Genomic DNA, 13,965 nt, shown 5'->3' on the forward strand with positions numbered 1-13,965 from the left:
TCTCGGGAAAACTCCTAACTTAGAACAGTGAAGGCAAAAGTAAAACAAGCAAATTAAAAAACATGTTGCACTGGGCATTGTAGTTAGATATCTAAAGAATGTACAGCACTTGGCAACAACTTTAAAAGAGAGATTAGAATAGAGTTTTTTGAAAGTCTATGACTCACGAGGAGTAACAGGCATAAGTGTGTGAGTAATTTGATGTTGAAGACCATGATACTTCCGACAACTTCAATCTAGATTATAAATATTTACCACCATTCCAATTTTGTCCGTTTTGTAATCTCAACTAATCCACACAATATACTTGAGTGATCCAGGGTTCTTTGAGTTTTTGTGAATAGTTTCAAGGTAGATCCTCACAGTTCCAGTGCCACATCGTGACTGGTTTAGTTTATGACCCTGCATCATGTTTCACCATATTACAAACTGATCTTATCCAAAAGATCTCTAAAAGTTCATACAAATGAAAATCTTTGGTTGCCTTGATTTTTAATGTTTTATTAACCCGCTACTGGACAATGATTCTACGTTATGAAACTAATCTTTTAAAAAATTATTTACATCCATTTTTTGTCTCGTGAGCGAACACTTAACCTCTACAACGGTGTTAATATTTAACTTCAACCAATCCACGAAATTTCGCCACCGTTCACCATTGTCTTCAGTAAATCACTGCCTTACAACAGACCCGTTTGAACTCTACTAGTTACGTCTTTTCACTAGAACTCCAGGAAATACCTTTCGAAGACGATTACTAGTAAGCACATGATGATTATTATCAGAAAGTCCCCATACTAAGACAAAACGATCATCCAATCCTTTCAAGTTTTCCATGATTGCCTAGACTTAATCAACGCATCCATTCAATTATTAACAATTACTACGCTCTTCACAACCCCCCTCTTTCTAATCTTCCGAATTCTTCATGTTCCCAAATTTATTTCACTGGATTATACTCCTTGAATAACATCTTCAAACCTTAATTTTTCCGATTACTGCTTATACTCTTACTACCTCAACTACTATGGCATTTGAATCAACAACTGAATCTCTGTGCTAATCTGGTATGTCAACTCGAACTGATGTACGTACGTACGAAGTTCTACATTGTTATTGACTGAGTGTACCCCTTTCCTCATCTTTCTAATCATAAAACAATTTATTTCATCATCTTTAAACTAGTAATCTGTTTTGATCATTTCATTAAATGCAATAATTTAAGGAGAAAAAAAAACAACAACTTTCTTTCTACAATCAATGGAAACATTTGCTTACAAATTATCAAAGCACCTGTCTATTATTATTATCATTATTATTACCCTTTAATACTTGTAATAGTTATGCATAAGCTTTTGTCCTATATATTGTATACTCCGATTTTGCGTACATATTTTGTACAGTTTTTTTTCCCATAAATTTCATGTATATACTGATTATGACTGTACAAATTTGTTGTATTACCCTAGATGGTAAGCTTTTATCTCTTAGCTTGATATGCCTATAACAATAGAATGTATTCCTAGTACATATATATATATATATATATATATGCCTATATTATTAATAGGCATATTCCCTTATTTATATAAAATTTAACTATGTCTGTTATATGTGTTCGTTTTTTCGTCGTTTTTGTTGTTGTTGTTGTTGTCGTTGAGATTCTGACGTTTCATTTGTAATTTTCTTTTCTCTTTTTTTCTTTCGTTTCTTCTATCTTTCATATCATTTTCTTTTTGTATTTATCTCTCTCACTCTCTCTCTCTCTCAGTGTGTATGTGTGTGTGGAGGGGTAGGGGTAGATGCATACACATGTAAACTGTTCGTTTATGATACCTAGTTCATAAGAGATATTATCTATTTTAACTATTTTGCCGTTTTATTTGTTTTAAACTTCTCTCTTTTTTTCTTTCTTTTTAAAAAACAAACAAACAAACCGTCAGATATCTATCGAAACTTCAATTGAGTAATGTACATACCACTGACAATGCTAATTATACATGTTTAGCAGAGAATTTAAATGGTCATATACGTAAATCAGTACAAGTGATTGGTAAGTAATTGTATGATTAACGATTTGTAAATGATACACACATGTATAATTCAGATATAATGAAGTATAGAATGAACGATATGTAGATTGTGTCTTCTTTTTTTTTGTTGTTGTTGTTTTGTCCAATAGTTCGAAATGTATATCTATGGTATGTTTATATAATAATGTCCATAGTTCAAATTTACTTGGTATTGTTTGATTAGATCTTCTCATTAATGTGTGTACTGTAGGGATTATTTCGATATTGATTGAAGTCACAAGTAAAGATAGATGATAGCTAACAGTGGAATCTAGAACGTGTATTTTGTCATATTTAGGACTCGTCAAATGGATATACTTGCATCTTAGAAATGATGGTCACTCCCGAACTCAAACCCAGTACCATTCTTTCCCATATAATTAGTAGATACATTGTACATTTGAAATTAAACGTAATAAACATTTCAAAGAATTATGGACGATGGCTGACATTAGAATCTAAAACGCTTAGTTTGTCATATTAAAGACTCGTCAAATGGATGTACCTGCATCTTAGATTTGATGTTCAATTCGGAACTCGAACCCAGTACCGTTCTTTCCCATGTACTTAGTAGATACATCGTACATTTGAAATTAAACGTAACAAACATTTCAAAGAATCCATTGATTGTTGATTTACAAAGATTTCATAGACAAAGTATCACCAATACTTTTTGTGTATGGTCTCCATAATGCTTATTTAATTAAACAATTTCTTAAGATCCTTGATATACACTATATCATATGTTACGTCGAAAATGTGTCACATTCAACTGATTCATTCTTTGAAATTTACACCACAGTACATGAACATTCGTAATGTCGAAGTTGTATAAACAGTAATATGATGAGAATTATACAAAGAAATAAAATGAATTCATATTATCCTAATGAAATCATTCTTCTATTTGATGTCAAGTTAATAAAGTGAACCACATCATCGTATGAACTGATCATCTCTCCAATTTTTTTCAACCAATCTCAGTGTTGACAAATAATACGCCACGTAAAATTCTGTGAGATGACATTCATAGGACATGTACAAGCCACCAAAGTTGATATTTTAAGATAGTGGCATCAATTAAATTATTATCATTGTGCTAGAACACACATTACTGTACCTCTGTATTACTAACATAGTGTTGTTATTGTATCTCAAAAATCTTTCAAAGACAACAATCATCAAAACACAAAGAGTTTCACATAATTAAATATAAATTTATTGTTATCTTAACAGTTGAGATCATAAGTCAATTGAAGCGCCTGGCGCGAGACTGATAGGTCCTGGGTTCCAATCTCGCGAGGTGCAGGATCGTGGATGCGCACTGTTCGGGAGTCCCATACTAGGACGAGACGGCCGTCCAGTGCTTTCATGTTTTCCATGATGGTCTAGCTTCAATTAACTCATGATTTCAATCAGATCTATTATATGTTTAAAACTTCACTATAAGTCAATAGATCATAGATATTTAAGAATTGAATTTACTATGTTAGTTTTCATAAATTCTAATCTGTTTAATCGAATAATTTGTTTTTATTCTTTTTTCATCATATTTATAGTTAAACCAGCAACTACTTCACCACCACCTACTACAACACCTCCCCCAACAACAACTGAGATGACAACTACTTCAGGTATGTAAATTATATTTATATTATTATATAATACATTATGCATATTGTTTTTTGCCTACGTTATACTGAAAAAAGCATTTCATAAATTTCTATAAACTTTATTACTGAAAACCATAATATATCTCCAAGGGAGAAATCATGTTCCTATGCATCATGACTATCACCAATATATATATATATATATATATATATATATATATATATCAGTACAGGGTTGTGGAGATTATAAGGTTATTTATTGGAATCATGAACCGATTTAAAACATGGAAATAATGAACGACCGTTCCGTCCTATTGCGGGACTCCTCAGTTGTGCGCATCCACGATCCCACCCGCGAGATTCGAACCCAGGACCCTCAGTATGGCGGGCGAACGATTAACCCATAGAACACTGAACTGACCGACATCCAACGGTGTTAATGTATAACCTTAATCATCCCACGAAATTGCATGCATATGTATAAACGAAGACTTTCGATTGTACATAAACGTCTTCATCTTCACAGGTCTATAAATTTTCCTTTGACAGAAATTTTCTGGTTTTTTTTGTAGAAATACCTTAAATTTATTAATTGTTCATTATGTGATGGGTGAAATGTTTTTACAAGCTTACATATCTACAGAATCATAACTTGTAATAATAATTAAATTAATTAATTTTTTTGGAAATTAATGGTCTTTGTTGATATGTACAAATCTAGTGTTATATTCAGAAGAACATTTGAGACTTAATTAGCGATTCCTATCTGAACTTACGTGTACGATCTGGCTCTTCTATCTTACACGCAACAACAAATGCAGGAAAAGACGATTAGTGTAGCAGCAGCCTCAGCAGCAGTAGATCTGAACATGCACATACGGAAAAGCAAAATTAGCTGATACAACACAATATGCACCAATCAAATCATACTTGACGGAGAAGTCTTGGAAGATGTAAAACCATTTACATATCTAGGTTGCATCATTGATGAACACGCTGGATCTGTTGCAGATGTGATGGATCGGCAAAGCAAGAGCAGCATACCCACAACTGAACAACATCTGGAACTCAAAACAACTGTCTATCAACCAACATCAAAGTCAGAATTTGCAATACAAATGTCAAAACAGTCCTACTGTATGGGGTGGAAACTTGGAGAACTACGACAGAAATAATCCAGAAGATACAAGTGTTTAGTAACAGTTGTCTATGCAAAATACTTCGGATCCATTGGCCAGACACTATCAGCAGCAACCTGCTATGGGAGAGAACAAACCAGATCCCAGTGGAGAAAGAAGCGGTGGAAGTGGATAGTACATACATTGAGAAAAGCACCCAACTGCGCCACAAGGCAAGCTCACATATGGAATCCTCAAGGCCAAAGGAAAAGAGGAAGACCAAAGAACACATTAAGCGGAGAAATGGAGACAGACAAGAGAAGAATGAACAACATATAGATAGAAGTAGAAAGGAAGGCCCAGGACTGAGTGGGTCGGAGAATACTGGTCGTCATCCTATCCCGCGAGCGGGATCGTGGATGCACACTGCTGAGGAATCCCACAATAGGACGAAACGGCCGTCCAGTGCTTCCAGGTTTTCAGTGGTGGTCTAACATCAATCGGTTCATGATCTCAATCAAAATATTATTATTATCTCGATTGACACGATGAAATTCTCCTACTATACATTTTATTCACACGAGTTTTTTGCATTTTCATTTTTGTTATGTTACTATTCTACTGATTGTGACTGGACACTTTACTCCAAATCATTCTGACCTTTATTAAGTGACCTTTCTAATTTACAAATATCACAATTTGCGAGTATATATATTGCAACAGATGCAAATGTTCATCATTTTTAACATAGAAAACCTGTCAAATTTATTCATACATGCTTTACTTTAGCCTTTGTACAAATATCATCATTATGGACATATAACCGTAGAACCTGATGATGAAGTTATTGAAAACAGTTGCTCACTCAAATATTCTTCATTTTTGATTATATAAAAGTATTAAGCAAATCACTATCAGTCAGTCAGTCAGTAACAACGTAGAACTTCGTACGTAAGTACATCAGTTCGAGTTGCCACACCATATTAGCAGAGAGATGCAGTTGTCGATTCATATCCCGTAGTGGTAAAGGTAGTAAGAGTATAAGCAGTAATCGGAAAGATTAAGGTTTGAAGATATTATTTAGAGAGTATAATACAGTGAAATAAATTTGGAAAGAGAAACAAAGATACTGACCTCCTTGCATAATGCTTTAAGGCTATCCTAGAAAGTTTATAACTAACTATATGATCACGAAGGCGAAAATAGCCGAAATACAAATAGTGAAGAAGAAATCCCTGCGCATGCGTCTGCAATTCAGAGGGGATGCGGTTAGTGAAATATTAACTCAGAGATTACTTAGGACAATACGAAAATCTTTTAACGCCGGAGAACTGCGATTAGTATTTTCTACGCGCCCAATGGTTACACCGAGGCTAAAAGATGAATTACCTAGAATAACCATCTCATTTTGTATTTATCAGTTCGACTGCTCCTGTGGAGCGAGTTATATTGGTCGAAGTTCTAGGAATTTACATTTTCGTGTACGTGTATACCTTCCAGCGTGGCTAAACAAAGGTTTGATGAAGAAAGTGAACAGCCTAATATTGGCTCATTTAATACAAACCGGTCATAGTTCATTGATTTCAGACCATTAAATAAACATTTAAATGGTTACATTTTTTTAAAAAAAATTTCATTTAACAACAATCCTTTGAATAAACAACTTCTTTATAGAATCTGACATTCTTCGATCTATATTAATAATAAGTTGAAAATTAAAATGAAACATCTAGAAACTATCCCTTTTTCATTAATCTTTTCATTAACGACTATCAATTTATATCTAAAAATGGATTCAAAATTTAGTTCATCATTTTTTTAATCATTCAGATAGATCATTTAATTTTGTTATACAATAGAACTGATCATTTGTAGTTGTTAATATCAATGAAATGATAGAAAACAAACAATATAAAGTGAATTTAAACTTCATCTCATTTCATAAGTAAATAACTATCAGAACTCAATAGCAAAATGGATAACGTGACGGCATTTGAAACGAAATGTATTAGGTTTGAGTCTAAGAATGAACATTAAATTTGAGATGCATGTATATGCAGATGACAAGTTTCAAATAGGATGAAACATGAATCATTGTCTCTACTGCTAGCCGCCATTCATCTCCGCTTATAATATTTGTGACGTAATGACAATATCGATGAAATCTGCACAGGATAAACATATAGTCCAATAAGAGACTGGTTTATTGGAGTCTTAAACATCAAATGAGAAGATTCAAATAAACAGTACAATAAAAGTGAATGACACTATATATTCATTATGATAAGTCTTGCAAATTGAACACTGTATTCGTTTCCTAAGCTATTCTGTAATCCTTAAGCTAGAACTATACAACGACCTGAACAACAAGAGAGAAGACACAACGTATTCGAGGAGTACTTTACTCCAAGGTTCATTTCAATACAGAAAATATAGTGTTTTTATAATATTTTGTATGTTCTTGGGTTGCTCAAATGTTCTGGAATGCTACTAAACATAATAGCAGTATAGCAATCAGCCAGTCAGAACCTCTACATGTGACGTTTCACTTCCTTGATATTTTTGGCTAGAACTTCAAGTGAACGATGATTGGATGAAACGCCTCTTAGTGTTTCCTGATCCTTGCTTGTCTTTTACAAGAAATTTTCCGGACCACCCCAACACATTAATTATTTAAAACTATAGTATAGTATACTTTATGTAATAAACTACAATTTTCATAAACAGTTAAATATGTTTTAACAAATATTAGAATAAGACATTATTTTCTAATAGAAACAATTCAACAAAATGTATTTATCAAATACTTCATTGAAATAGATGAAACAAACTATTGATAAAACTTATTATACAATCAAATTCACTGGGTGTTGTTTCATTTATATCTTCTCATTGTTGTTTAGAAGTACAGTTGATCCGTCTCATGTTGGCATATGTGTATCCTGTACGCATTACCTTGATATGGCTTTAAGTAACAAGCTTTATAAGTAAAGATGGATGCATAGTAACTAGCAGTGGAATCTAGTGGAACTCGCGTTTCGTCCTATTTTAAACTAGTCAGATGGATATACCTACATACTAGAGTTGATATTCACTCCGGCCACATATACCAATATGAGACTGATCAATTGCAATCCTAAATAACAATCAAAAGATAAAAGTAAAACAACATCAAATAAATGTAAAGTTCACCTCATTGCACAAACAAGCGACTATCAAAACTCAATAGTTACATAGAGAACACGATGGTATTTGAAGCGAACGGTATAAAGTTCGAATCTTAAAGTGCAGATACATTCATCTGATGAGTAACAAAAATAGGACGAAACACATATCAAACTAGATTCCACTACCAATCACTATCTATCATTGCTTAGAATTTCTTTTTTCTTTCTTTTGATGATAATATTTTATTAAAATAATAATTATTATTAGATAGAATAAATAACATAAAACAATCACAACACCCATAATAATCATAATAAATACTGAAAGAAATGAAATACAATCCCTATAATTAAATTTTTAACATCATTCTTTCTTGTTTTCTTTTTTTTTCTCTGGTAAAATAAAATAAACAGAAATAAATGAATCTTAATTTCTAAACTAATAACAATTATGGAGTGAAAAATTGCAACAACAACAAAAAATAAAAAATAAAAAAATAAAAAATAAAAAATTCTGAACAAATGAGCATAAGTATAAGTGAAAAATAATAAAAAAACAAACAAAAAACAAACAAACAATAAAACTCCATTAATAATTAATAATTCTTTGAGAGATGATAAAGAAGTAAAAAAAAAAGAAAAAGAAAAAAAAGCGTATAACAAACTTAAAACGCACACTTTCTTTTTCTTTTTCGCTCTTTCTCTCTCTCTTTACAAAATAAGAAAAGAAAGAGAAAAAGAAAAAAAGAAAAAAGAGGAAAATATGATAGTTTTTCGTCAATTGAATCTTTAAAAGAATTCATCATCAAAAGTGAAACTAACTAAATGGATTAAGGATTTTTGTCGTTGTTGTTTCTTTCTTTTTTCTTGTTTGATTAAGTTAAATATTCTAAATTAAGTTTTATCATAACGTTAAGTATAGAATAGAATTTTATGACGGAATTTAAAAAAAAAGGGTAAATAGACGGAACTCATAAAAAAAAGTACTTTTGATTTCATCTTTGTTAGATAGTAACTATTAAATAACTTATAGTGAATATTATATTGGCTGAATATTTTCGCTATGAATACAATAATGTTTCATTTTAAGAAGAAAGAAATAGATAGTAAGTAGTCGTTGAATCTAGTTTGATGCATGTTTTATTCTATTTGTGACTTATCTGATGAATTTACCTGCATTTTAGAGTTTAAGTTCACTTTGGAACTCGATCCCTACTAGTGTTCGTTTCAAATCCTATCATGTTATCTAATTAGCTGTTGAATTCTGGTGGCCACTTGTTTGTGCAATGGAGTGAAGTTATATACAATTTGGTGTTGTTTACTTATATCTTCCGATTGTTATTTAGGGCTGCAATTGATCAGTTTCTTGTTGGTATATATGCATACTGTATGAACTGCCTCGATATTGCCTGAAGTCACAAGCTTTATAAGCAAATATGTATAGTGGCTAGTTGTGAAATCCAGTTTGACGCATGTTTCGTTCTGTTTTGGACTCGTCAGATGGGTGTACCTTCATCTCAGAATTGATGTTCACTTTGGAACTTGAACCTAGTACCATTCGCTTTAAACACCATCACGTTATCCACTTAGCTACTAAGTCTTGACAGCCACTTGTTTTTCCAATGGAATGAAGTTTAAATTCACTTGATATTATTTACTTGAATCATCTCATTGATGTTTAGAACTGCAGTTGATCAGTCTCTTATTGGTATATCAATGTTTATATAATTAATTAGTCGTCTAATGATTCTGTTTTGTAGTACTCAGTCATTTGGTACTTTCAAGATTAATCTAGTGAATAAATTATGAGGTTGATCAATTCAGTTATTTCATTGAAATTAAATTTTAATGGTTGAATTCACGAATCAATCTAAGCTGTAGTACTATTGAAAATTTTAAACAGTGCACGACCGTTTTATCCTACCATGACACTCCTTATCAATTTACATCCACGACCTCGAATGTAGGAATTGAACCCAGGACTTTCGATTAAGCTTGTGAGAACGCTTAACCTCTAGATCACTAAGCGTATTTCTGAGAAGTTCCGTACTAGAACGAAACAGCCGTCCAGTGCTTCCAGGTTTTCCATGATAGTCTAGTTTTAATCGACTCGTGAATCCAATTGTTAAAATACTAAAATTTCCACAAATCTCCATACTGAACATTTAATATGTTAAAGTATTATAATTTTGAATTATTTCAGCTTACTAAGTATCATATCCCTTGTTAAATAATCATTGATAAATCAAATTTTCTAAAACCTATCATATAAAATAACTGAATGGACTTATTCACAGTCAATCAGTCAGTCAGCTACAACGTAGGATCAGGCACAAATGTACATCAGTACAAGTTGCCATATCGCATTAGCACAACAAGATAAATACTCGATTCATATAAATAGTCAATTCAATCGTGGAAATGTGTAGAAGAAAGGTTGCATATAGGGATATAGTACAGGAAGAAAGAATTAGTTCGTAGAAAAAAAGATATGAAGAGATTTTAATCTCACACTTTAAAGGAAAACAAAGAGCATATATATCTACGCCATTGTGATCGATTCTGAGCCATACCACTCAGTCTTTAACCATTGTTTATGATAGTCACGCAGACCCCAACCAAGTAGTCTGCATCTACCAACATGGCTCACACCAGAAGTTAGTGACTTCAAGCACTGATGCCACGTTTTGGTTTAACTGCTCCCAACTTTATTCCAACTATCTCCAACACTGGTTAGCATTGCACCTCGTGGTAATCGATGTTTGGGCATACGTAACACGTGGCCCAACTATCTCAGTCGATAAAGATTCAAAACCTCACCAACTGGTTTACCATCATTCCCTAATACCTTGTATCTAACATCACTATTACTTACCCGGTGATCCCAGCAGATGCGAGCGATATTTCTAAGGCATCTGTGGTCAGATACTAGTAGCTTTCGAGTATCTTCTGCCCCTTAATGGCTACGTTTCACGGCCGTAAATTCGAACAGAACGAACTTCCGCGAAGTATACTCGTCCCTTACTTGATAGACGGATATCTCACTTTCATAAGTGATGATTAAAACGGATACTGGAACTATTAAAGTTTATACATCGGTGAATAACTGTATACGAATTTATGATGACACTTAAATTTGACTTATACTTTGAGTGGTCGATAATCTGGTAGAAAAACGACTAATATGGTGCATTGTACAACTTATTCATTCCATTTCGTTACTATTCAGTAATAAATTAAAATACTCTCTTACAATATTAAACTCATTACCAACAAGGATAGTATCTAACAAAGTTCTATAAACCATCAAATTCAGAAACATATAACCGTATGTACACTACTAGTTAATGGGGATTATGAAGATCGGCTGAAAATAACGTTAGATTTTGACACACAATGAGTAAAACTATTTTGTTATTCAGATAATTATTTATCAAATTAACTGAATAGTGTCACATCAAAATGAAAACTGACTAAACTCAAAAATGTTAACAATCAGTTTATAGTAAACGTTCATGCTCCAGACCGGTAGGTTCTGAGTTCGAATCCCGCCGGGCGGGATCATGTGTGCGCAGTGCTCAGGAGTCCCACCTTAGGACAAAATAGCCATTCAATGCTTTCAGATTTTTCATGCTGGTCTAACTTCAATTAACTCATGAATTCAAACATTAAATTACTACAATCTCGATAAAACCTCTTTCTGATAAAATTCACATTTGCTACTAATTCTGAAAATCATGCATTCGAATCATAAAAGGTTTGTGTTTAATCGCTATCATATAGTTCTACTGTAGTGTATGCTACTGATATCGATAGATATAAGTAGTATATGTGTCATCAATCGAAAGTGAAATGCCTGTAAGTAGAAGATTAAGAAGATCGAAGTAAAGAGAATGAGAACAATAGACGATTGGTGTAGGAATGAAAGAATAATGAAATTTGATACAACTGATTGACATTTTGCAAATAAAGTGCTTACTGTACAGTTCTCAGATTTGACTAAGTAATTCTGTAATTTTGTTTGCAAATACATTCGATTGTCCCTACTTGTGTATTCTCATTCACTGAACTTACTTACTTACTTACTTACTTACGCCTGTTACTTCCAATGGAGCAAAGGCCGCCGACCAGCATTCTCCAACCCACTCTGTCCTGGGCCTTCTTTTCTAGTTCCATCCAATTCTTGTTCATTTTTCTCATGTCTGGTTCCATTTCTCGACGTAATGTGTTCTTTGGTCTTCCTCTTTTCCTTTGACCTTGAGGATTCCATGTGAGGGCTTGTCTTGTGACGCAGTTGGGTCTTTTCCTCACTATGTGTCCTATCCACTTCCAACGCTTCTTCCTCTAATAGGATCCGGTTTGTTCTCTCCCATAGTAGGTTGTTGCTGATCGTGTCTGGCCAATGGATCCGAAGTATTTTGCCTAGACAACTGTTCATAAACACCTGCATCTTCTGAATGGTGACTTTAATTCACTAAACTACTAAACAGTTATTCATTACTTTTTAAACTTCCACTATTTCTCTAACTCTAACACAGTTGTCTCTTTATAAACCACTTTAACTAATAGAGAGAAAGAAAAAAAAGGGAAAGGGTTTAGATAAAAATAATATTTACACTTAACAGTTGTGGTTGTTTTTTTCTTCTCTCTTTCATCTACATTCTCGTTTGGTGTATTTTTCTTTCTTTTTTCTTCTTTTTTCTTCCTTTTTATCTTCCACAAATTCCAATTACATTTGAATTGATATTACTCAAGGGAAATTATGCATTTCTATTAATTACAATAAACTATTTATACAAATGATTAATTTGACTATATTGCCTTAAAGCAATAATTACTAGAATGCTTTAAGGGATATAGTTCAATTCATGGATAATAAATATATCAATTACAATTATATAGATAGAGCATTATTCTACTTTACATCATATAGAAACTACTGTTGTTGTTGTTGTTGTTGCTGTGGATGTTTCTTCTTTGTTTAACTGAAAGTATTTTAGAAAAAATCTCGGTTCGTTTGTTTGTTTTTTACTCTTATGTAGAAATTTTGTTTTCTAAACATTGAGAATAAATGTTGATCCATTCATATTTACTACACAAATAACTCCAGGGGATAATGTGTTGTCGATAGCTCACAATCAATTTTATATTTAGTAGTTTATCACAATTGATTGATCACTGGGTGGTGATCAATGTCATGCGTGTCAAGTCCTTATTATTAGTGCAGATCGAATGCAATCGACCATGTTGCAATGTGCCCACCAGTCTAGGTTACTCGACACTGCGTGCACTATATATTGAGATTAGATGGTGGTTGGAGGTAGTCGACAGGAAACCCTGGACCCGGGTTTCGTGCTTCTTGGCACTCGTCAGTAAGGTGGCCACATTGCAATATGGTTGATAACATTCGATCTGCACTAAATAAGGACTTGACACACATGACATTGGTCACCACTCAGTGATAAATCAATTGTGATTACATCTCAGTCCCACAGGAGGTCAGTCGCGGCCCGGATAGCTCAGTGGTGACGTCTCTGACTGTGAAGCTGAGTGACACGCGATCGAATCCGCCAGGCAGTACCAGTTCCCTCAAGATTACAGGTACACCTTGCTGACGAGTGCCAAGTAGCACGAAACCCGTGTCTAGGGTTTCCTGTCACTACCTCCAACCACCATCTAATCTCATTAGTAGTTTATCTTATATTACTTACATCTGTAAACCTTCATGAAGAAGTATTGGTCGCTCACTGACATTCTTCATTCAACTCTGTCATGGGCAATCCTTGTCAGTTGTTTCCAGTTGTTATTGATTCTTCTCATGTCTGTTTCCAATTCCTGGAGCCGTGTGTTCTTTGGCTTTCCTCTTTTTCGTTTCTCTTTCAAGATTCCACGTTAGGGCTTACTTTATGATGCAGTTTGATAATTTCCGTAATGTATATCCTATCCACTTTCATTGTCTTTTTCTCATTTCCTCTTCAACTGGAAGCTAGTTTAT

At 33.3% G+C, this 13,965-nt stretch overlaps 1 protein-coding gene across 2 annotated transcripts in view; it reads left to right on the plus strand.

Moving 5' to 3' along the window:
• MS3_00002623 (uncharacterized protein) overlaps nt 1–13,965 on the plus strand; it is a gene marked incomplete at its 5' end in the record, with an annotated part of 131,420 nt that overhangs the window by 68,167 nt on the left and 49,288 nt on the right. For both annotated transcript variants that reach the window (XM_012936287.3, XM_051210228.1), the window contains 2 exons: nt 1,944–2,053; nt 3,632–3,706. In XM_012936287.3, coding sequence (XP_012791741.3) covers nt 1,944–2,053; nt 3,632–3,706 — 185 coding nt within the window. The remainder of the gene's footprint in view (nt 1–1,943; nt 2,054–3,631; nt 3,707–13,965) is intronic.

Source organism: Schistosoma haematobium, chromosome ZW (genome assembly GCF_000699445.3).
Source record: "Schistosoma haematobium chromosome ZW, whole genome shotgun sequence".
NCBI classification, from domain to species: domain Eukaryota; kingdom Metazoa; phylum Platyhelminthes; class Trematoda; order Strigeidida; family Schistosomatidae; genus Schistosoma; species Schistosoma haematobium.